Raw genomic sequence first — 25536 nt, forward strand, 5'->3', positions numbered from 1 at the left:
CATAACACTTCGGTTCCACTCTTCTACAGTTAGGAGTACAAGACTTGGACATTCTAGGCTGCAATGTTACATACATATACACACACACATATATATAGGCACACACACACATATATGTGTATATATGGTTCTAAAGGTTATGTTAGGGTTAACTGTGTTTTTAAATTACAGTAGTCATTTCAATTTACTGTTTTGGTTAAGAAATTATGTCAGTATATGTTATACATCAAGTACAATCACCATCGTTGAAATCTACCATAAGCCCGTAGGTGTTGGGATAAGTTCTCCGGGTTGGTAAATGCTGCCCCTGTAATGACACCGGCAGTGAAATCTAGGAGGAAAAAAAAAGGCCAAATTAATAAACTAGGATATATGCATGTAGATCTTAGAAAACACAAAATTCAAGTAGACCCCATGCTCTGTTTTGGCAATTTAAGGCACACTCTAAAAATGACATCTTTCTATGAGACTACATGCAATTCTGTCATACAAATGGCAGAAACCATTTAAATGCGAAGTCTTGGGTAGCTTCAAATTTTGTTTTCTAAATTAAAAAAAAATCTGTATTTAGTCACAATACAGACTGTGTTGTGTTGGTCACAAAAAAAGTCCATGAACGCCCCTCAGAGAAACACACCTGAGACTTCACTGAACCCTTTGTTAAGACAAAAGTATTCATCTCACCTGATTTGAGGAATTTCTGAGTGCAGACAGGTGTCAAAAGCTGCCACTAAAGTTTGCCACATGACAGTGAAACACCAACCTTGCTATTAATCATGATATGATAAAAACAAGTGGAAATATACTCCTGGATTAACCATCCGATTCCTTAGCCCTTTTGCAGCTATTTGTGAACAAGTATAGGATTAAAAATAAATAAATAAGGGAAAGACACTAGGAAATAATTTAAAAAATGACTCCCAAGCAGATTTTGGCACACATGCACACTTACTTTATGGAAGAAGTGACTCCAGGAAGAAAATTATTTTTTTCCCATAAATGGTGCTGAATCGGTTAGATTAAGAAAGAGAGGAAAGAAACCAGCGTGAAAGCCCATTTCATCTGCCAAGAGGACGAGAGATAAGAGCCGGGCGCTGCCCGCGGTTTCCGTGACTCACACGGGCACACAGAAGTGAAGCGTTTCCTCGTAGTATTTGCCTTCGGGGCAGTTGCAGCCTTCCGCACAGTCGTCAGTACAGCGCTCGGGGGCGGAGAGAGCCAGGCAGGAGCGGCGACAGAGGGAGGAGCAGTGGTGATAGAGCATGCCTTTCTGGCACACCAGGCCTGGGGACAGAGGGGGCAGCTGCGGAGCATTGCCACCGGGAGAGAGGCATTTTGTGCTGAATTATAGATCGCTATAAATCACGGGGAAAAGATATCAGAACATTACGCAATCCTAGAACAGAAATAAATTAATTGCAACTTTTTCCCCTGTAGAAGTGTAATAGAAAAATAAAATTTCTATTTTGAAATATTTTTAAGTGAGACATTCCATAACGTTATTTGTTGTTGTTGTTGTTGTTTTATAACATTCTTTAATAGCCTGCACCATGGTTTTTAAAACTATTTCAGGTATTTGATGTCTAAATGCACTTACTGCCCTGGCATTTCAAACCTATTGACCGGCATGCTGACATCATCTTCTTTATGACATATTTAAGCATCACTTAAATAAACTTTAAGTTTTCTACAAATAAGACCAAACTTGGCTTTATTGATCCATATTCATAGCTCTTATTTTTGCCTTCTTAAATCATGCTTATGCTTTTTTGTGAACCCTTCCGATTTCCCTCTAGTCCAACCTGAACTCATTAGAGTGGACAAACTGAAATAACCTAGAGAGCAAACACCCAGAAGGTACTGGATAAAACATAATTGAAATTATGTTTAATGTATATTTATCTTCTAAGGAAAAAAATGGGGCGTGGCAGGTGAGTACCATCCCCCAATGCCAGAAGTAAAGAGGGAAGTAATATCCAGAAATTTGAATAGAGAGGAGGATCAATCTACTGGATTTAACTCACATGGGAACAGAAAATGAAACTTGGTCCTTTGTAAGGCAAGAAACTATATACTTTACTTGAACCCTCAAGAAGCTCCATCCTCAGCTGCAAAGATGGACCACAGCAGAGGTCAGCAAACTCCCATAAAGAGCCGAATGATAAGCAGTTTCAGCTTTTCAGGACAGACGGTCTCTGTCACAACTACTCAACTCTGCCCTTTGGGCCATGGTAGCCCAAAAGCAGCCATAGATGATATATAAACAAATGGACAAAAAACTTTATTTACAAAAACACAGGAAGCCAAAGGTTTGCCAACACCGGACTAAAAATCTGCACTTAGGACAGGGAGATGCTAGGAAAACCTCTGTAATTCTGTGGGGTCTGTGATAAAATAAAATATTCTCTGAAAAGCCCCAAATATGCATGCTGCACAGGTTTGTTATATGAAATTACATTGCTTTTATATTTACATTATCATTCTTAGAAAGCCCAAGCTAGGGAAATAACATCAAAACTGGCCAATAAACCCTTTGGAGTGACAGGAAAAAACTTTGTGAAGTGCCCTGTGGGGTGGAGAAATGGAGGAAGTGATGCTCTTGAAATCCAGGTCACAAAGGATTCTAATAGAGGGAGGCAGCATCCCGATAAAGGTTAGCTCGTAAAATTTATAGAACAAATGGAAAAGGAAACAATCTACCAGGGATGAGAATAGCAGACACCATAACCATGAAAACTAGAGCCCCAAGAAACTGAGATAATCCTTGGCTCGTGCATAACTTGCCTACGTAACTGCAAATCAGCTGTGTCACTGTAACACATAACACTTTTCAGTACTTAGGTATGACATTTCTGTAAAAATTTTCTAAAATTATTTCTGTTACATATTTCAAACCACACAGTTACACTCTAAGTTTGCTAATAACAAAAATGTCAAAATTTATTAATCTTATCCAACATACCTTCAATTTTAAGAAACAAAGTATTTCATTTGTTTTTTGTTTGTATATTACAATAAATTTCAAATAACTTGAGCAATATTGACTTTCCACTTAAAAAATGAAAGCAGTAACTACAAATGCAAAACTCTCTAACGTGTTATCTGATCGTCTTTGTCTGTACTATGGCCATCATACTCACCACAGAATGAAACATAAGCTCTGAAATCAATGGTGACACCACGCTGACCACAGAGGTAGGCATAGTGGGCGAGAGCATTGCACAGGCAGGCACTTCCACACTTGCATGCATCGTGGCGGCACAGCTGGTAGTAGAGCCCAGGGGTGACGTAGAAGTGACAAGGAGCGAAGAGCTCTTGGTGGATGACATCACAGTGTGCTGCGTATCCAACTAACAGACAAAGAACCACATTAACACCTCGTTTACTCATTCTGTTCTTAACCCTAAGGATCAAGTTCCAGAACTAGCACAGCATCTTCCTTTCCTAGGAATATGCTGTATTGTACATTACTTTTAATAAGAGCCAATATTCTCAGCTTACATGAAGTTTTTGGTCATTTGTTTTACTTTTGTTAATAATGGTGACAGCACTTACATTCAATAATATTTTAGCAAAAAAAAAAGTACTGTTTTCCCTGAATAACATGAGTAACAGAAAGATTGATAACCTCTATCATCCTATTGCCTGCAGATCATCTTAGGAAATCATCCCAATTCTACCATAAAAAATTGGTGAGTAGTGGGAGGCTTATCTCCAGACATTCATACTTGATAAAATTGGTGCCATATTGTGGATGTTATGGCAACTCCCTGGAATACACAATTATCCAGGAAAGACTGGGAATCATCTTATTCCAATAGTCTCTGAGGTGAATGATAATATAGCAGATGCCACAAAGTCATAGCACCAATGTCTGCACAAGGCGCAGACACAGTGATAAAAGAATCTGTGAATGCAGGCATCATAAATAACTAATGAATAAAAATTAGGGATTATAATATATGCTAAAGGCCATGAGGTACAAGTACCAGGCCTTTGGTTGGGTGAAGTGTAACTGCTTCTTAAAGTTGTTGATGTTCCCCTTGAGAATGACTGATCAAATATAATTTTTATGGAAATAACCAAGTTTGACCAAACAATCTGGAAAATCCCACATTTCTGAGAAAAGCTATGTGATTCCTTGATGTAGTAGACCTAGGTTTCACTGACTTCCTCACAGCTAAAATCAATCAATCTTTGAACTGTCATTGTCTTTGAGAAACCAGATGAACTGTCAGAGATTGGAATGTTTTCAAATTAATGAACTATACTAAACTTAACTGGTTGAGTATTTTAAATATATTTATTATTGGTAAGGAAACACATGGTAATTATCTTAGTATTATATATTTGCATTATGATGCTCGTGTAGATGAAAACAAATGACTTGGACTCTAAAAGCACATCATTGGCATGCATATTCCCAGGCCCCAGGAGGTCCAAAACAAAGCAGATCAATAGGACTGTTGTCATGTGCCCTGGGAATTGGCAAACTAAAAATACTCCTTCTGAAATTAAGTAAATGGGTAACTCAACACGACCTTTGTGAAAAGATATTCTTCAGAAGCCACATCAAAATTATTGACTTTTATTTATTTATTTATTTTTCTTTCTTTGGAGATTATTTTGAATTTACCTATTTGAAATTAAAAAAAAATAGTTCATGGCAAAGATGAAGGATAATATCTAAAGTATATATCAGAGAAGACATAAGATATAGGGATAAAAGTGATAAAAGTATGTATAACAGACAGCATGTAATAGAGGAGGCAATTAAAGAAAAGGAAAACTGAATATTTCAGTTGTGTTCTACTCCAAATTTCATGTTATTAAAAAATTAAAAATGAAGTTACTGCAATATCAAGCAGGGAACTGAGAAAGTTAGAAATAAGCTGAATAACACTAATTGAAGGAGTAGATCTATTAATAGAAAGTTAAACACAAAAAGGGGGAAAGCATTAAACAGGAATGAGATAAAAGTATCCAATCATACAGACCAATTGACTTCAGTCTAATCTATTATTATAGATAGGAGAAAGGACCAAAGAGATTAACAGTCTTCTTCAAGTTTAGAAGTTGGCTTAGATGAAAAGGCAGCACCGAAAGCAATATTATCTCATGTTTTTCCAGTACATGAAAGCTACAGTTCATAACGAGGACCAAGTGACAATTAACAGAACCCAACCAAACAACCACTACGCAACCCAGAGTTTGTGCTGGCTTCTCATAGGTACACCAACATTAATGACCAACACTAATAACACCAACATTAATAATGTATCTTTAAAAACTACACAAAAACACTGAACTAGCCAAAATAATTAAAGAAACAAATTTTAAAAATATTTAATGTATGTAAGAATACATGCTTTTTTTCACAAAGTGATTTTACAAAAATAACAGTAATACAAGGTCTATCCAGAAAGTGCACAGCCGTGTAATATGAGAAATAAAGGCATTTGTTGAAAACAACACAAGATACAAGAAACAATGTACACAGGACAATGACTCTTCAGTCCCCTTCACAGTAGGCACCTTGGGACCTCACACAGGTCTCTCAATCAGCATGAGCTGCCCCAACATATTTTCCTAAATCTCATTAATGGTCTGAAATCTCTTTCCTTTCAAACGTAATTTAGTTGTGGGAAAAGCCAGAAGACACAAGGCACCAAATTTGGGCTATTACGGGGCTGAGTGACTTGGATGATTTGATGTTTCGCCAAAAAACTCTGCACCAGATGCAATGCATGAGTGGGCACATTGTTGTGATGAAGCTGCAAATCACCAGGTGCCCATAGCTGCAGCCTTCTGAATCATTGAAATAGTTTACACAGAGGAATGTTCGAGCTTAATGCAAAACTGGATGCAGATTTGTTGCCTTGTTTGCTCAGGCATTTTGACTGTGACAACCACACAGTACACATGCTCATTCCACCGTGTCTACCACCCACACTGACTAGTACAGGAAAGCTGTTGTTTACGCATGTGCAATCCAGTCCACTCTCCTTAACTGCCAGGTTACATTGATGTTGCAGAAAACATTCTCATTATATTAACAATGCTTGGACCTTTTCCAGACAGACCTTGCATGTATTCTTTTATTGAGCAGTGAAATTGCCACTCACATGGTTTGCTGTGGCTTCAGCAAACACACACACAAAAATGCAAACAAAAATTCCTGACATGTGAGTTTCGCTATCATTGCAGATTGCAACCATGGAGCATGGCTATCTCAAATTGTTGCATGCATGATGACACAAAGCTTCCTTGGATCACCAACTTCCTACTTATGAAACCATAACAGGTTCTGTGAGTAGGAACGCATAATGTGTTATTGATAAACAGGAGAATCCGCATGAGCCATCAAACTATGGAACTGAAGTCAAACATTCCAAGACTATAACGGTATTATTAGAGATTTCCCAGATACTTTTCTTAAGTATTTAAATAATCTGAACTCTTCAAAATGCTATCTAGCATTTGGGAGAAATGAGGGATTTATAAATGCCTAAAATAAATACATTTATGAATGCAAAGTAATAAATAAAATAGTCATTTTCTGGAGTTCTTTAAAAAATAACCTATATTACATAAAGAAACATATGTAAGAAAGGCATAATATAAACAAAAACACATAGCATTGATACTATCCCTAATTTAAAAAATCAGAAATTAAAACACTGTCTAATGTTATGATTATAGTAATACATAGCAATCTCTCCTACATTTACAAGTAGAAAGAAGGACTTACTGTTTTGTTGGTTAATGTTACAGGGGTCCACCATAGGGACATGAACAGGTGCAAAACAAGTGGAGGAAACTCTCCAGGCATTTGCATGAAGTTGTGGTGTACCTTCTATCATGCCTGACGGGGAGCTAGAAAGCAAAGATGGTATTTATCTTAGTCGCTCCCATTCATTTCGTTTGTTCAAAGTCTTTAAATATTTTTAAAAGAATGCTATTTTTATTTACAAAGAAATTTCAGAACTAAAAACGTTCTATTATTTTTAAATATACATAGTATCAACTTCCTGTTATTAAGATTTTATGAGGTGTCAAATTGTGGACATGTATGGTTTTATTTAATAATCATCTCAGCCTCATGGAACAAAACCATCATTATCCCCCTGTAGAAAGAAAGCAAAACAGAAGCTCAGATAACTATTAATATTCATTTAGCTGATGCGTCAAAGCCAAGATGCAAATATAGTTTGCACTGATTTAACAAAACATCACACAACCAAAACATTGATGTGTGTGTGTGTGTGTGTGTGTGTGTGTGTGTGTGTGTGGTTTAGAGTGTATGGAAACAGAAAGAGATAGGTAGCTCCCATGATTCTTTTCAGGATAAAGACAAATGTCCCAAAGAATAAGCAGTCTATAATTATGGTTCAATATTTCAAAATCTATTATGAGGCCTGAAGTACTGAGGTTCTATCATGAAGCTACACAAACAAATCAAATGAAAATTGAGGGAAAATAGTATAAAAGGCATCATCCAAGATGGCTTATTTCTTCAATTCCCTCAGCAAACCAAAATGGAAGAGGAACATCCCCCCTTCTGGAGTCAGATGTATAAACCACAACAATGCTTAATAGCCAAACACTAAAATGCCCCCTCCAGCAGCCATCAAGGTTTATTAACTCATTTGCCAAAATTTAGTAAGTGACAATTCCTGTTAGACACTACGTACGCCAGGCACTGTTGAGTAGAGTGGACTTTATCTTGGCTCTCTGCAGTGTCCTAATAAATTAACCGCTTTGGTTATTATTAAGCTCGGCACCACTAACTATTGGAGCTTCTCACCACCGTGGCTGAGAGAGGAGGAGAAAAGGGAGCTGCACAAGCCATTCACAGCAGCCATCTTTGTCTCGCCCTTTCCCCGTCCCTTCCTTTCCCCAGTGCTCAAAATTAAACCATTCTCAAATTGTAAAGTAGTAACAAACACCTAATACGAAACCTCATTTTGTTCAAATGAGAACACTGAAACTCAAAAAAATTGTTTCACATGCACTAGCTCTTCTCATTCTTTCCCTTCCTTCCCTCTTCATTCCTACAGAGGACAATTAAATAGGTCAAGGCCATGGGTGTAGTCAGGGCTCCCAGGAGGAACTGACTGAGAGCTTGGCTCTCTTATCTCGTTTAGTTCATTTAAAACAATAAGTACAAAAAATAATTAGGAGTTAAAATGTAGACCCCTTTATTTACTGCATTTCACTTTATAAAATAACCTTTCAGCTCACTATAAGTTACTATAAATGGCATGCAAAATAAATTTTCAAGTAATTAATATTTTCCATTCCACATTGTTTGCAGATTCTCAGTAACATTTGTGAAGTAAAGAAATTTAATTGCTTATGCTGGAAAGCCAAACAATGTTAAAAAGTTATCACTAACTCTGAAATATTAGCCTGCACTGTTATCAGCCTGGATGTTTACACATGGAGGAGACTGGGGCCTCAGAACCGGGAGGCGGACCCGCCATCTGTAAACTCGGACTGCTAACCCATTCCACCACACAGGGCGGGGAAGGACGGCTTGGTGTCTTTTCCGCACATCTTTACCAAGCCACTTAAAACAGCATTTGTGAAACAAAAGTTATATGTGAAGATGTTAATATTCTGACCTACAAACAAATGAAACAAAACAATCTAAATGGCCTAAAAACAATTTAATCACACAGAAGACAAGATAAAACTTTTCTTTTGAAATTTAAATTTTAAATGCCAGTTATCCTCACTCATTCTAATTCTTTTCTTATTAAAAGTCCTACCTTTGTTCAGTTCAACTATCTACTACTGTTCATGCTCTACGCTAGTTCCTAAGAATACAAGGAGTAAGGGTGTGACTCGTATTCTCCAAGTCCTCACAGTTTTAAGGGAAAACCAGACAAGATAAATGGTAGATATTCACATAACAGAGTCAAAATTAACTTTGTCTGTTGTAATATGAACTCGCTTCTTGAAGCAAATAATGTCTGAGCTGGGTTGAACTATGAATAGGAGTTCATGAGAAAGATTAGGAGGCAGAAAGAACCCCAAGCAGGAGGAATACACAGAAGTGGGTTTTTTTAATGGTATTTGGAGCTCTTGCTAGTGTGGCTCAGCTGGTCGGAGCATTGTCCCATACACCAAAAAGATGTGGGTTCCATTCCCAGTCTGGGCACATCCCTGGGTTGCAGGATTGATCCTCAGTCAGGGCATGTCCAGGAGGCAACTAATCAATGTTTCTCTCTCACATTGATGTCTCTCTCTCTTTCTCCCCCTCTCTCTTCAAAAGCAATAAACACATTTTTTAAATTTTACAAAGGTATTTGGAGAATGGCTTCTCCATAAAACATTCCCTGGCTAGCCAGCTCACACTAACCTACTCAAAATTCCTGCTGTGCTTCCAGCCGTGACGACAAAATTCAACACTTAACTTTTTGTAATTACCTCAGTATTTATGTATGTATTGTTGATTAACACCTTGCCTAGAACTCACTATTTCTTTTTTTTTAAACTTTTTATTTATTTATTTGTCTTTAGAGGGGAAGGGAAGGAGAGAGGGAGAGAAATATCAATGTATGGTTGCCTCTCGTGCATCCCCTGCTGGGAGCTGACCTGCAACCCAGGCATGTGCCCTGACTGGGAATCAAACCTGGGATACTTTGGTTCACAGGCCCATGCTCAATCCACTGAGCTACGCCAGCCAGGGCTAGAACTCACTATTTCTTAAAGGTTATTATCCCCTCCCAATGTTTCATACAAGTTCCTTGAGGATGGGACCATAGATATCATACTACTTGAACTACCCCACCATGCTCAGCATAAATGCTCAAAGCATTTAATTAAATTACACACCGTACTCTTCATGTGCAGGTGAAAGTAGGCTTTTCTTCTGATTAAACACCAATTATCACAAAATTCAATTAACTTCGATGACAAAATGTTGCTTTAGAGATATCATGCATACTAAGTGATACCAATATTATTAATAAAAATGATATTAATATTTTCAAAAATACTGCTATGCTTGGTAGGTGGCAGGGGAGAGTATAACAGGTAGCTATTCTGATTCTGTGGGTTAACCCACAGACCTTGAATCATGTTTAAATTCAAAGCCCAGCTCTACTCTATTTGAGCTAAATGTCTTTGAGTGATTTATTTGCCACTTGTTGGCCTCAGTTAGTTTTCACATCTATAAAACAAAGATGATAATCTGTGGTTTCTACAAAATTTAAATATAATAATCAATGTGAAGCTCTTAGAATCATGATGCCTAAGCTAGCTATGTTATTAGTTAAGTAAACATTTCTTTACCGAAGGATTTTATATCCTCTAAATTACTAGTCATTACATCATGTTAGCTATATGGAAATCAGACTTACAGAAAATCATCCCTTATGTTCCCATTAAAAGTGCCACAGAGACCTAGTGTTCTTCTTTTCCATGTGCTGGTGAGCTGGATATAAATTCTCTCCCCATCGATAGCAAACAGAATCTTTAAACCAAATGTGGTTTTTAGAAGAATAAATAAGGAAGACAGAGTTTGAATTTCAACAATTCCTGTAGGAGAAGAGGATACATAAGTCAGTTTTGAGATTCACAGGCAGTGTTCTGAAATGCTGGCACACACCAGGACTCTTCTGCCCAGAGACAGGGACAGACATGGAGGAGGCAGGTGCCCAGTTCACACCCCTCTGCTCCGGGACCAGTTTTTGCCACATTTTGCATGCTTTCTTTGTTCCCATTTCCCTTCCGTCCCTCATTTCTGGATCTTAATCAGATATTTTAAATAAATTATCAGGTCCATATGAAGTTCCAGTTGGCAAACATCACATGGTGGGGTGGACAGTCCTCAGACATTTAAAATCTGATCTCTCTTCCTCAACATGTATGCGTGCATTTGTGTGTGTTTTCCCAACACACATCATGATTCAGTAATGCACAGGCACTTTCCTCAAAAATTCCCCTTCCCTTGAGCCTGCCAGCCACAGGAGGAGCTCAGCACTTGAGAAACACATTTTATGAACCACCTTTAAAGACAAGAAATTTGTGTTCAGGACTGAACCGATGAGTTTTGCCACCAGAAGTTTGCTGCTGTATCCCTATTGCAGTTTCTACCATCATCTGGCCACCAAACCCAGAAATCTGAGAAGATTCTTTGATTACTTCATGCTCCTGTTGCCCTTCTCCAACCAACCCCAGTCCAGTTCATCACCGAGGTCAGACCTTTTTTTTCTAAATAATTTTTATTCTATCCGTTCTTCCCATCTCTGTTGTCACTACCTTAGATCAGTTCCTCTTCATTGCTTGCATATCCTATTTTAGTCACATCCTAACTGTTCTCTATGTTAGCTAGGAAGGTCTAACATCTCTCAAAGCTACTTCTACACTGCTGTAACAGTGTTATACCCTGCCAAAAGACTGTATCATTAAAACTATTTATTTTGTTGAACCACATGAGTCATTTTCGTACATAAAAATGGCAAACTAATAATAATGTTATACCAAATTTTACATCAAGTTCAATTTCCTTAGCATGGCAATCACTAATATGATTGGTGATGTAATTGGTCATGTAATTTCTAACACAAATTGGAACATTTCTGGGAGTAACACCAACTGTTATTAAACTATGCTGAAACACAGATGTGAACAGGGTCTGTCCCAGGAAAATTATGATGAACAATGCCTGGATGTAAAACCTTCCCCAGCCTCGCCCCTACCTATTGCCCTTTTCTCCTCTCTGCACGTTCTCCATTTACCCTCTTCAGGCTTTAGCAGTGTCAACCTAGCTATAGTTCCCTCTAAACATACTGCAGAGAGCCACACCTCCTTGCTCTGCATGGAACACTTTCACCATCTTTCATCCCAGCAATCCTCCTTCAGAAAACTTTCCTGATCACACCTGCGAACCCCTCCCCAAAGCTGGGAGAGCTGCAGTCTAATTTAGACTCCTGAAGTCTTTGTAAGTGGCTATTTGCTTATATCTCTCCCCTTCCAAATTCTCAGCCATTTGAAGTAAACACTAGGTCCCATAAATAAGGTGGTCTCTACCATGTGTAGTTGAGGATCTGGCAACACACAGACACTGAAATGTTAGGAGAAGCAGCCCATGAAAGAAGACTCCATTTAGGTTGTTTTGTTGTTGTTTTAATGTGAGGAAAGTTCATCATTAGCGTTGCTTCTTACCATTCAGGCTGACGCCTTGGTTGGGACTGGTGAGGATTTGTCCTCCCCTACTAATGGTCACTTGTTTGTTAAAATCATCCTCCAGAATTAGAGTTATAGACTGAAGGCAGACCAAGCCAAGGTTCTGCATAAAAATCAAATAATCAGTTAAAGAGATGAGAGAGATAAAGAGACACGAAAAGGAACAGGGACAGTGGGAGAGAAAAATAGGAGAAGGTGAGGGAGTGAAAGGAGAGAAGGAAGGAGAAAGAGCACACTTACATGAGGACTTCTGGTATGTAGAAAGCTTGAGTATAAGTAATATAACAAAGCAATTACTATGTAATCCATCACATGTAGCCCTATTACTAATAAAATATGTCTTTAAGTGTATGAAATATACCATGTACACATATACTTTACATAGAACACTGAATAATGTTTTCAATTAAATGCCAATAATTACATTTTTCAAAGTACCTCTCTAAATTCGCTTAAGTGGTATATTAGATGTTAAAAAATCAATAAGGGAAAAAAATTATGATTTTATGTAGAAAACTTTTTCAGATTTCTAAATTATTACAAAGGAAAAATCAAACGGGAAGAAAAAGCAAATAACGTAGTTGAGAATCTTTGCTGGAGTAACCATTTTATATTATAGTAAAAACAGAAAATTAATAATTTTTACTAAATTTTGACTACCTGATTTAGATAGAGGGAAGATTCGGGTATTTGTACTTGTGAATTATTGATGTGTTTATTTGAAGAAAAAGCCTAAAATAAATGTTTCAGTATGTTAAGAAATTTATTATATTTATTTAGAATGATATGAAACCTCTCCAATACTCTCTCAATCATATCTTTAAAATAGCATTTTTGAAGTAACCAAAAACTAAGGCCTATTACGTTACTATGCATGAAATGCTCAAAAACTATACATAAAATATCATTTTTAAAAGAAAGAAAATACAGGTAAATGTATATTACTTAATCTAAGACATATTTGTTCTCATACAGTAATATCTCTGAAGTCAGGACACATCATATAATCAATAAGATAATACATAGTTATCAACATTTTTCTTTCTTTGTAGTACATAGGTGAATGATGCACTTTAACAATCAACTTATTTTTAAAGAAAATCACTATACCCATTCATATTACCATTCTTAACCTAGATATAAATTTGAGTCAAAAAAAATGAACATTTCTGTAGTCATTCTGAGATAGTCTTACCTGCTCACAGTGAGCTTTCTCTAAAGTGATTGTGAACTTGTCTTTTCCAGTCCCTTTCACGAGGACATACTGGCACATTCCAATGAAAGAATAATGTCGGCCATCGAAAGTTGTGAAATGAGAATCACCTACGACAGAGCATTGAACTACCAAAAAAGATAAAAAGGAATAGAGAGGGAAGGAGAGGGAAGAAAAAGAAATTATGTGGTCTTTAATTAAAAAGCCAGTCAGCTTAGGAGAGATAATCATGTATCAAAAACAATAGCTAAAATGTTTAAAATGTATTAGTTTGACAAACTTACTAAATTATGTTATTCTATTTAATTTAAAGTTTACTAAATGATAACTCTTTCACATGTTTTAGGTTTTGTAATATTTTTACTATTTTAATAAATTTTGACCAAAATTGCCTGCTCAAAGCTATCATTTATTCAATTTTCCATCTATCCTGAATATCTGGGTTTATAGATCATTATACCTCTTACTATAGAGATCACCACTTCAATATGAATGCTATCTTCTGCTCAATTTCCAAAATGTGAGACATTTTCTTAAAAAATATCTTAAAAGATTACCTGGACAGTCATGCTCAGTGCAGTTCCAGATTCCACCAACACATACACTAGATAAAATGACAAACATGTCAACCTACTGGCATAGAGGAACTATATTGTTTGCATCATCGATGTATTGATTAATGTACCAAAATATATCATGTTTATAGGCTCAGAATAATCAGACTTGGAAAACATCTCCACACAACTTTAATTAACTGATGAATCTGTGCTAGCCAGCACCTAAATTACTTGTTGTGCATCATACTTAAAAATCACTAACAATGATACAAGTGGGTACTAATCAGAGAGCTTTTTTTTTTGTCCTTTTCTCATTGCTTAAACTCAAAAAGTTCACATACACAAAAGTATTTACCTATACCATTAGAAAACCACACATAAAGATTTCAGATTAATAAATTAGTGCATCTACTACAAATGAATAAAATTGGTTTTGAGTATCATCAGACATTGAAGACAGAGAAAAAACATCTTATGTAAGATAAACTCTGCCTTTTACTGTCAAAAAGACATGAATTTTGGAGGACAGAAACAGCCTCTGAAAGGCAGGAGCTCAAACTGGTATTAGGAACACAGTTAGTTATCCAGTGGCATTTTCGTTTTACACACCGGCAGTGAAAGGGGAGGAGCCCAACGCCAATTAGATCTCTGTTGCTCTCTAGGCCTGCCCCCGAGGGAGGAACACTTGCTGGCAATAGTCCTAGCTTATTTAATAAGAAATTCTAAATGCTTCTAATCATGGCCCCAAACTGGCAATATGGAGAGTCACTTTCTAAAATATTAATAGAGGAGGTCAAGGAGAACCATCAATGCTAAAAGTAAAAGCATGTGCAAATTAGTGATTAAAAATAATACAAAAATGCAACATAGGTAAAGATTTTACCAAATTCCTCAGGGAAGTGAGAAGAATCACACTACATAAGATTGCACAGATGTTCCCCCATCCTTGCACAGACTTTAAATAAAATATAAACTGCGCTTGAAATTTTTAGAAGACAATCAATAAGAAGCACACACTTTTAAAGAAATGTCATGGTAAAGTTGTCAACTAGACAGGCACCCAGAAATAACTGGCTTGCGTTGATCACATACCATTCAGTGCATTCTTGTTCAATTTTTGAACCAACTGAATAAGCTAGTCCATGAAAACTACATGGGCAGTTTTCCAAGGTGATGCAAGCCCCATTTTCCATAATGAGTCCTATTTAAGAAAAATACATATCAAATTTTCAAAGAAAGAATAAAAATTTAATTCTTTGAATATAACAATTTAACCAACTTTTATTGAACACTAAGTGACAAAATACAAATCACTTTACTTTCAAGGAGGTTACCTGTAGCTTGGTTCTACTTCAGCCAGCAAGCTACCTTTTAAGTCTCTACTTCAGTGATTTGTAACTTTTGTATGCAGTGACTCACCATCAAAAATACAAGGCTCACTGTGCAGAATACAGGCAACTAAGAAAATATATTCTTGCTTTAATCTGAGTTCATCTCAAAATGAGGAATTTATACCATCATCACACACAAAACAAATAGCCAGGCGGTGCTACTCAAAGGGCAAGTACAGTGGAAATGCGTTCGTTACTTCTCTCTGATGAGTAGAGATGGTTGACCCAGAAAGTAAATCAACTGTGTTACTAAGCACACTGTTTCATGCGGCTGACCTTTTTTCTGAGTAAGACTCTCCAGATGAAGGAAGCACTGACTTATTTTTTAGTGCATTAACTTATATTGCAGCACAAAATCTTTATCTCATCAGTTCATGGTAACAGACAGCACAGGCCTGACACAGGTTTGAAGACCCTCCTCTACAAAATTCTGACGGAGCAACAGGCTGAGGTCAACAGGTCTGGCTCTGGGAGTTCTCACTCTCATTAACTATATGACAGTGTTAAAATCACTTAACTTCTCCGGGATTTTGTTTTTATAGTCTGTAAATGTAGAAGAGTTTGAGTAAATTCTCAGTGTTCTCTGAAAAGGTCTATCACTGTAGGAGTCATTCTAGAATTTAAATCTACCTCTATCATTGGTTATGTTACTTCCGATTTCAAATATTTAAACTGTATCAGGACTAAAAACTTGTACTGCCAAAATTTAAAGGCTTTTTTATGGAATTGCTTTCATAAATTATTAAATATCTTTAAATATTCGAGAAAACAAAATAGTTGCCATGGGTAATGTAAGGACTCTAGATTCCAAGTTTTCTGGGAAATTTACAAAGCAATGAGCCTTTTTTTTTTTAAAAAAAGCAGGCTTTTCTACTAGCCACTTCAACGACCGAATCCTACAAAGGCAGAGGATTGCAATAGCCCTAATGCCCTGGGAGAGGATGTTGTAACATAATTCTGCGATCACAGGATGGTATTTTGTTCAAATGGAGATGTGATTTCTTTCATGGAACACTTACCATCTGGACAGTAACATCCATCAAGACATTGGAGATTGCTCCCAAGACATTCTTTCTCAAATGTGCAGGTGGGTGGGCAACAACTGATACAGTCCCGATGGACAAAGCTATCATCACATTTATCAGCTGAAATGGGCAAACAGGGGGGAGCTGTAAGTCAACTTCATGCACCTCAAACAAAAAAAATTAGTGTTTCAAAAAGTTTGCAAGTTTACCATCCATCATCACTGCATTAAGAACAAATCCTCTCAATGCATCCATTTTGAGTACTCAGAGAACTTTTGCATACTAGAATAAACCTAAATTTAACAGAAGTACACCGGGCTTGGAAAATGAGAAAACATACTACATGCTGGAAAGTCATCTCTCCAGTCTTGAATAGGGTAGCCGGCGTGGGAACAGGCTCTAGCGTACTCGGTGGCCGCGCGGCAGTAGGTCTCATCGTCGTCAGCTCTGGAAAGGGAGAAGACAAAGGCAGAATCACACCAGAAATACTGGCAGAGTTTACATCTTTGAGCTCCTGACCTCTAGAAATGTTTAGTGTGTGGTGAATATTTCGATATTAACTGATGCCAGCGTGTACGTAATATGTTACGTATACTAATGCAGAAAATAAATCGACACAGGATCCCAGCTGAAAAAGGCCTAGGTAAATTGTCGTCATCAAGGTCTTCGTTTATTTGACCACTCATCTTCTGATTCAAGCATGTCCCTAAAACTGAAAAACACTTCTATTTTAATTCTGACATTGTTCCAGAATTCTTATATGGAATTTTGGCTCCTGCACAAAGCATCTCAGACCTTTTAGAATTTAATAAATCCTATTACCACAGATAAAATTCTATCACAACAAAAGCACCACATGTGAATATTATTTCAAAGACACCATGCTCTTGATAGTCTACACACTGGAATAAAACGAATACTAACGATCTGTACCACTTCTGGAAGATTGAATAAACAGCACTTAACCTAAGATTTAAAAAATTAATACTTTCAAGTTTAAATTACTAAAGCTAGTTACTTTGATAATATTGCCCAAAGTAAATAATCTCTAAATATTTTCCTATAATCAGTCTAGAAGCTCCCCCAAACAAATATAACAGGTCAGCCAATTTCCAAAGCAGATTAGTAAGGTACCTACAAAATAAGGAAGGTTTATAGTAAGATAGCTTGTTTTCCAACGCAAGTCAAACTCAAAATTCAATAGTTAGTATCTTACAAGATAATGACCTTAAGAATGTTGCACTTTGTGAACCTTAGCATTTTCAGTACTTCCATTGTAAAAGCTGCTCATTTCTAACTGCATTTATCCTGTGCAGCTGCAGTTGGAGTCCTCTGCTTATCTAGCCCAATTAACCAACCCTTCGAAGGAAAAAGGGACTGAGCATACAAACTTCTAAATTCAGAAAATATTCTAAACCTTCAAATAAGAAGAGTCTCTGAAAATCAGGGTAAGCTAAAATTATTCAATTCCTAGAAAGACATGAAGTTCGTGATTTCCCTTAAAATGTGTGCATTGTTTCTTACAATTAATAGAAGCTTTGAAAGTTAACAAAGTAACTGAATATTGGTTTTTCAACTCAGTGCAACTATTATTAAAATAGCTGCCATTGTTAAGTATCTAAATTACTCTAGGATTCATGTTAGGCATGTTACATGTAGCAACACACAAAAACTCACAACAATTGAGCAGGAAAGAAAGTATTATCCCTCTTTACTGAGGGAAAATGAGCATTAAGAAACTGTTGTGGATTGACTTTGATGTAGCAGAACTAAAACCATTTCCTTGCTTTGCCATCCTTAGATGCAGAAACAGAGCTTAACTTCATTCAAGAACTGGCATTGTATCATTCTTCAAATTTCAACTGGGGCATCTCCTCTACGGAGCTCTCACAGGGGCCCCCTGATAAAGTCAGTTCTCCCCACGTTCACAGCACTTTGCATTTAGAGCAGTTGTCCTTGTTGGACACCTGTTCCTCAGCCCCATTAGGATCTGAGTGCCCAGGACAAGGTCCCTTTTTAAATTGTTTGTTCCTCTTGCCCTGGCCAGATGGCTCAGCCAGTTAAGGCATCGTCAGTACACTAAACAAGGCTGCAGTTTCCATTCCAGCACAGGGCACATACCTAGATTGTGGCTCCATTCCCTGTTAGGGCGTGTGCAGAAGACAACAGATGATGTTTCCCTCTCACATCGAAGTTTCTTTCTCTCTCCCCTCCCCCAGTACAATCAGTGAACAGATCCTCAGGTGAGGATTAGAAAAGTGAAATACCCCTGGCTAGTGTGGCTCAGTGGATTGAGCACTGGCCTGTGAACCAAAGGGCCGCTGATCGGATTCCCAGTCAGGGCACATGCCTGGGGTGCAGGCCAGCTCCCCAGCGTGGGGTACATGAGACGCAACCACACACTGATGTTTCTCTCCCTCTCTTTCTCCTTCCCTTTCCCGGTACAAAGGAATAAACAAATAAAATCTTTTTAAAAATTAAAAAAAAGAAAACTAAACTAAAATAAACCATTTGTTTCTCCAAGGTGTGGCACAATGCTCAGTTCAAAATAGATACTTAGAACATATGTACTGAATCAAATTCAATATACTGTCTTAATTCAAGCAGGGAATCAATGTGAGTTCAGCAGATAGACAATGCTTTCTCATGACATAGGGTCCCTGTGTTGCAGTCCTCTAATGCAGAAGAAGTGGAGGGAATCTGCTTTAGGGGAGAAAGAATGTAGGCAGGTGTAGTCCTGGCGACACACTGAGAGGAGTGAAAGGCTAACTGTAGAAGGTTCCCACACCATTCTGTCAATGGCCGCTCACTCAATTTACAGTGCCCTTCTTTTGGTTGTACATGCCTGCTCCGCCTCCAAACCTGGCCTCTCCACCTCAAACATATGTCTTAAAGTATCAGATGATTTCTGCCAGTAGAAAATGTTTCTCTCTCTTTAAATTTTTATTTGCCCTCGGAGAAAGCAACTCAGTTTCAAAATCCAAAGCCTAAACGACAGTAGAGTTCTCATGCTAACTTCTCAGTGATGACATTCCAAAGTGAGTGTGGCAGGGACTCTTTTTCGTCCCCAGTTCCCTCTTCTTCTCCTCAGTGTGAGAACCTCTGAGATTTGGCTGGGCACGTGGTTGCTGAGCCGGAGAGAACATTGCCCAGCAGTCCCAGCCTGGAGGTGCGGGGTGCTTCCCAGTCCTAGCGGGAAGACTGAAAGTTGCAGTGTGCCTGAGACTGCAGGTCACGTCCTTTAAAAAGCTGTCAGCCCTCTGCATCCTTTTCTCCCTCCCAAAGGGCTAAAATAAAAACATGGTCGTGAAAAGCCAGTTCTGGCCATGAAATTGAGAATCAATACCCTGGGTCCTTGGGAACGACATAGGAATAGTATCACTGAGTCACCGGGAAACAGGGACAGACACATGGTACAGACGAACCGAGGACCATTTCCCCAGCTTGGACTTCATGCGACAGAAAATTTAATTTTAGTCACTGATACTTCAGCAATCCCAGCAGCCAAGCAATATCCTGACTGATAAACAGAGAATGACTTCCCCAGGTCTGCCAAATGATGCTTCACCTCAGTCTACCGGAGAACTGGGTGCCAAAGATAATAACGGTAACAGCAAATGAAAAGCCCTACTGGAGAACGGCCCAAGAATGAGACCCGTGGAGTAAGAAAAAATTTTAATTCCATACACATAGCTAAAATAGGGCCAGAGACTGCCCACAGGGGTCCTCAAAACAAGAGACTGAATGAAAGAACAGAGCTATATAATAACACCGCTCTTAAAAAATAAAGCCAAAGAAGAAACAAAATGTTGTAAAATGTAGAGGCCGGTACCTGATATTTTAGGTAGAAAGGTAATCCTCTCAACGCTCCTGTGTTCATAAATTCCTAACATTTAGACACTGTACATATAAATAAAGATACAACTGCACTCCACGGAGAATTTGCAAAATTCCAAATAAGCTTATGTTAATATCTGAAAAATATCATTATATTCATGATTTTGTAATAATCACCATTTAAATAAAGCAGAGCAGCTATAAACAGGACAGTTTTATACTGCTTCATGTTCCCTCACTGCTCTTACCGTTGATCAACTTAAACCTCTTAAAAGCTACCCAAGGTGACTTTAGGTAGTTTTACTCATCCAAAAATTAGTCTGATTTTTTACATAGTTCCCATATATTATCTACACTTCTTAAAATTATTTTTAAAAATCAGATTTATTAATAATTCTTGAGGTATTCTTGAACACTCATAATAGCTAAATCGTACACATGGTAACTTCTTTAAAAAATAGAAAGAACATCAATAATGGGCATTTTATTACAGTAAGTTCTACGTTAATGACCATGTTATGATGAGTCTCACTGAATTGGCTTCCTGGAAACCAGCCAGTCAGGTGTCCTTGACCCAGGAGAGAACGTGGGAGTCTGTGACCCTGGATGGAAATGATATCACATGTTTCTTTTCACTAATCTCCAAATGAAGTTAAGCATTTCCTTCCACTAAACACTTAAGCAGCACATCACAATGTTCTTAGCAGTATCTCTGACTTTGTCACCAATATATCTCCTATGTCATTCTTTCATCTTTTTATTTTTAGGGGAAGGGTCATCAAGGAACATGTATAAAGGACACATGGACAAAACCAAAGCTGGGTAAGATCGAGGGTGGGAGGTGGGGTTGGCTGAGGTGGGGGGGGAGTGGTGGGGCAAGAATGGAGACAACTTCACTTGAACAACAATAAAAAATTGGAATACAAAAAGTAAATAAATAAAGTTGTTGCAGCTATCTCAAAATCTTTACAGTCACCAATATGTCAAATTACAGTAGTGATTAGATATAAAATGCAAATTAAAAAGTGCATATATCAAAAACTCACTCCATTGACTATATTAATAACTCTATTTCAGTATAGTTCCCTTTGTAAACTTGTGTTTTATTTTGTGCATTCAAACATTATTTTGAAAAAAGAGTCTGCAGACATCTCTAGATTCCCAAAAGAGATCCGTGGCATGAAAAATACTTAAGAATCGCTATATTCTGTTCATACTACTTATATAAAATAGACTTTACCTGTTATCTGGTAATCTTGCAATAGTTGTTAGTATAGTTTTTGGTTTACATTCCCCATTACATGTTGCGAGCTGATGAGATGGCTAAGTTACATAAGTAGTTTCTGCTCTTTTATATACAAAGAAAATATTACTGCCGGTACTAATCATTTCACTTACTTGCACAGATCATTAACACAGCTGGCAATATATAAGTATGGATCAATATATTCATGGCAGCTCAAAAAAGGAAACTGCAGCAGAATTTGACACTTGAAGAAGATGGCCTGCGCAGAAGAAGATGGCAGTCACCAGGATGTATTCAACGATGTACTTGAACCCTCATTCTTTTCTACTGATGTAATTGTAGGGCTCTCTGATCTTACTAAGAAGCAGAAGGTAATTTCTTCTTATAAATGTTAATCGACATTTTTATAACTACCTATTTTTGTAATGAGTACTGCTTTTATGAAACTCATGATGTTCACTATTTCTGACATAATTTTAAGGTTATTCCCATTGTAGTTACCTTTCCTAAATTTAATAGTGTTTGATTATGTAGTGTTTGCACTTCAAATGTTTAATGTTAAATATACAAACCGAATTCATGTGTACTATATCCAACATGCCCAGATCTTTTACACCAAATTTACCTCAAATGCTGGCATTCCACTGGAGCATGGATTTGGAAAATCCGAAGGTGTGGGTATACATTTGGTATCATCTGGAGTTTGCACCAACCAACTATTTGCAAACATAGCAATGTCTTCTGTGTAGTCATCTGTTTCACACAAACACACACACACAGAAATATGTGGGATTAATCACTTTCCACAAACACAAAATTCATCAACATAAACTCCCAGGTAAAAAAGTTAAACTCAATAACTTTATAATTATCAATAATATTAGACTATGTTGAGGTGGGCAACAGGGTTGTATGATTTGTTCATGTGGAAAATAATACAATAATTAATAAATAATAATGCAAGAATACTCTGTTTCACATACTCACAACTGTAAACCTATTTTTGCCCACCCCTGTAACATTACCTTAGGATATTAAAAATAAATTGACTGAGGCTCTGGCTGGCATAGCTCAGTGGACTGAGTGTGGGCCTGTGAACCAGAGTATCATGGTTCAATTCCCAGTCAGAGCACATGCCTGGGTTGCAGGCCAATTCCCAGCAGGGAACACATGAGAGGCAACCATACACTGATATTTCCCTCCCACTCTTACTCCTTCCCTTCCCCTCTCTCGAAAAATAAATAAATAAAATACAAAAAATAAATAAATGGACTGAATGTCAATACCAAATAAATGTTAATATCATTAAAGAGGAAAAACTTATTGAAGCAACATGAGGAAAGGTTGAGAGCAAGGGGTACAAAATGCACTTCAATAAAGCACCAACAGGACTACAGTTTGTGCTGTGGAGAAAAGAAAAACATGTATAAAACGGAAGCAAAAGTAAAAGTTTAATATAAAAATCTTCAGAAAGCCCTCTCACTATATTTGACAGTCAGAAACGTATTAAAATTGTAGTTCCATAACGAGAGCAAATGACAATAAAAAAAATCTTCACGGAGCCTTCAGATTTCAGGGGACACACCCACACTGAAGGACTGGAAAAGACACCTGGCGAAGAGAAGACTAAGAAATGAATCCATTTCATCTGAATATGATGAAAGTGTTTCTAAGCAGGGTCAGGACAGATTGTTAGGAACCCTGATGCTATCTCAGCATTGTTCAGAGGCGTGACTCGAGCTAATGCACACAGCAACAGGCAGGTGGTGGCGAGTTCTGGGCTATCCGCTCCAGCAGGGGTGTCCGACCTTGGCGTCTCAGGGCCACACTGGAAGAAGAGCTGTCTTGGGCCACACATTAAGCACACAAACACCGATAAAAACTGATGAGCAAAAAAAGGTTTTAAGTAAATTTGTGACTTTGTGTTGGGCCGCATTCATAGCCATCCTAGGCTGCAGTTGGACACCGCATTGTCTCAGCACCTGGCATGAGAACAAGTTTTGTGATTTTTTTTTAAAGGTTTTATTTATTTATTTTTAGAGAGAGGGGAAGGAAGGGAGAAAGAGAGAGAGAGAAACATCAGTGTGAGGTTACCTTTCACGTGGCCCCCACTGGGGACCTGGCCCAAAACCCAGGCATGTGCCCTGACTGGGAATCGAACCTGCAACCCTTTGGTTCCAGCCCACGCTCAATCCGCTGAGCTATACACCAGCCAGGGCAATTTTCACAATTAATGAAAATGCACCTGCCCTACTTTCAGACAGTCTGGATCTCAAATCTCAAGGACTTAGCAGAACTGAACAAGGTGCCATTTCGAGGCCTGACCAGGGTGGCTCACTTGGTTGAGTGTCATCCCACAGAGCAAAAAGGCATGAGTTTGAGTCTCTGTCTGGGTACATACCTGGGTTGCAATCTGGTCCCAGTCAGAGTGTGTGCAGAAGGCAACCAGTCAAAATTTCTCTCTCCTATCATGTTTATTTCCCTCTATTCTCCCTCCATTGCCCTCTCTCTACAGATAAATAAAATCTATACAAAGAGAAAAGAAGGTGGCATCTCAAAGTTCCATCTAAGACAGCCTCAGATTTGAGCTTTGGGTTCTCTCTGCCATGTAGATTTATATGGCCACAGGCCTGCCTTGGAGGACAATCTATATCACAGGACTAAAATAAAAAATCACAAACCAAATACTTAATTCTTTCTCCCTGTCTTCAAGATAAGAAGATAATGTCCGTGTGCTACCACTAGTGTGTGGAAGATTGTGGGAGTGCACGTACAAAAATGCTTCCTTTTCTTAGTGTAAAATCCCAAATTTTACTGTGGCCTGAAAAGGATTTTTTGATCTGGCCCCTGCACTCCCAACCTCCTCCACCTCCTGACTCCACCTCGACCCCTCCTATGGCTTCTCCTATTCTTGCTCAACCTGCCCCAGTCTGCTGGCAATACACCGTTCTTCACTCAGACTCACTCCCACCTTCCTTTTGCACTTGCCTTTCTCTGCTCCTCCTCCTTCAGAATCACTCTCCCCTCCAATCTCCCCTCTGCTGTCTCCCTTATTTCATGTAAGCAACTCTTTAATGTGATCTTGTCAAACAACATTCTCTGTCACATGACCTCGGCTACCACCAAACACAGTGTCTTATCACTCTTAACCTCTCTCTCTCTCTCTCTTTATGGTGGCTATTTTTCACAAAAATTACATTTTCATTTGTCTCCTTATTTATTGTCTTTCACTCTAATACCTACTGATGGAAGGAGGGGAGCTTGCCTAAACTGTCCTATGCCATATCTCTGGGTTAGTATTGGGTATATAGCAGGTGCTCAAAGTACATTTGCTAAATAAGTGAATGAATAAATACAAGAGAGTTTGCAATATTTATTAAAAACATTATTTAGAATCCTAGAGCTTTCTAATTTGGCCCACTCCATTATCTCTGGTATTGTTGGAAATGTTACACACTGAATTAATCGTGGATCTAGTTCAATATGCTTATTTTAAAAAGGAAAATTGAATATTCCCTTAAACAAAATTTATATGTCATTTTAAAACATCATCATTTTCAAATGTCTAAAGAAACAAAAACATCTCCTAAAGGCCTACTTCTTTTAATATTTACTTGCAAATTTTAATGTAACTAAACAACTTGGGCAGTCCCTCAGAGTTCACTGTAATTCTAGTTTATCAATCACATACTTAGCTATTTTTACTACATTGCATTAACGAAAGTCACAAAATTGGCTATTCTGAAACAATGTGTGGTCTTAGAGCCTGCAAACTAAAACTTAAATGTTTTATATAAAAGACACTACAAATAAGCAATTATTGTTCACATCAGGCTATTTCTGAGAATGAAATTGAGGCACTATTAATCATGTTGAGTAAATGAAGCATGAACCAGGTTTCTATGTTTAATGTGTCACTAGCAACAGACATGAATTATGGAAGCAGAATCTCAACTAGACAACAAACTAAAATCTATATCCACAGAAATTCTGAAAAGCCTCATTTCTTTGTGAAGTCATCTCTGAAGAATGAGGAATGCAGAGAGAAATACAACCTTAATCACTTTTA

General features: G+C 37.7%; 1 protein-coding gene across 1 annotated transcript in view; it reads right to left on the reverse strand.

Moving 5' to 3' along the window:
- The window catches only part of OTOGL (otogelin like), a 119733-nt gene that overhangs the window by 80875 nt on the left and 13322 nt on the right, over window positions 1-25536 (reverse strand). Inside the window, exons 6-18 of the mRNA XM_053658802.1 lie at window positions 22093-22220; window positions 21620-21726; window positions 16725-16831; window positions 16379-16504; window positions 15061-15169; window positions 13969-14015; window positions 13394-13539; window positions 12178-12301; window positions 10371-10548; window positions 6752-6876; window positions 3141-3350; window positions 1119-1284; window positions 257-331 (exon numbers count right to left, since the gene is read on the reverse strand). Of these exons, the coding sequence (XP_053514777.1) occupies window positions 257-331; window positions 1119-1284; window positions 3141-3350; window positions 6752-6876; window positions 10371-10548; window positions 12178-12301; window positions 13394-13539; window positions 13969-14015; window positions 15061-15169; window positions 16379-16504; window positions 16725-16831; window positions 21620-21726; window positions 22093-22220 (1648 nt within the window). The remainder of the gene's footprint in view (window positions 1-256; window positions 332-1118; window positions 1285-3140; window positions 3351-6751; window positions 6877-10370; window positions 10549-12177; window positions 12302-13393; window positions 13540-13968; window positions 14016-15060; window positions 15170-16378; window positions 16505-16724; window positions 16832-21619; window positions 21727-22092; window positions 22221-25536) is intronic.

Source organism: Artibeus jamaicensis, unplaced genomic scaffold (assembly GCF_021234435.1).
Source record: "Artibeus jamaicensis isolate MK-2021 breed Jamaican fruit bat unplaced genomic scaffold, CSHL_Jam_final scaffold_584, whole genome shotgun sequence".
NCBI lineage: Eukaryota > Metazoa > Chordata > Mammalia > Chiroptera > Phyllostomidae > Artibeus > Artibeus jamaicensis.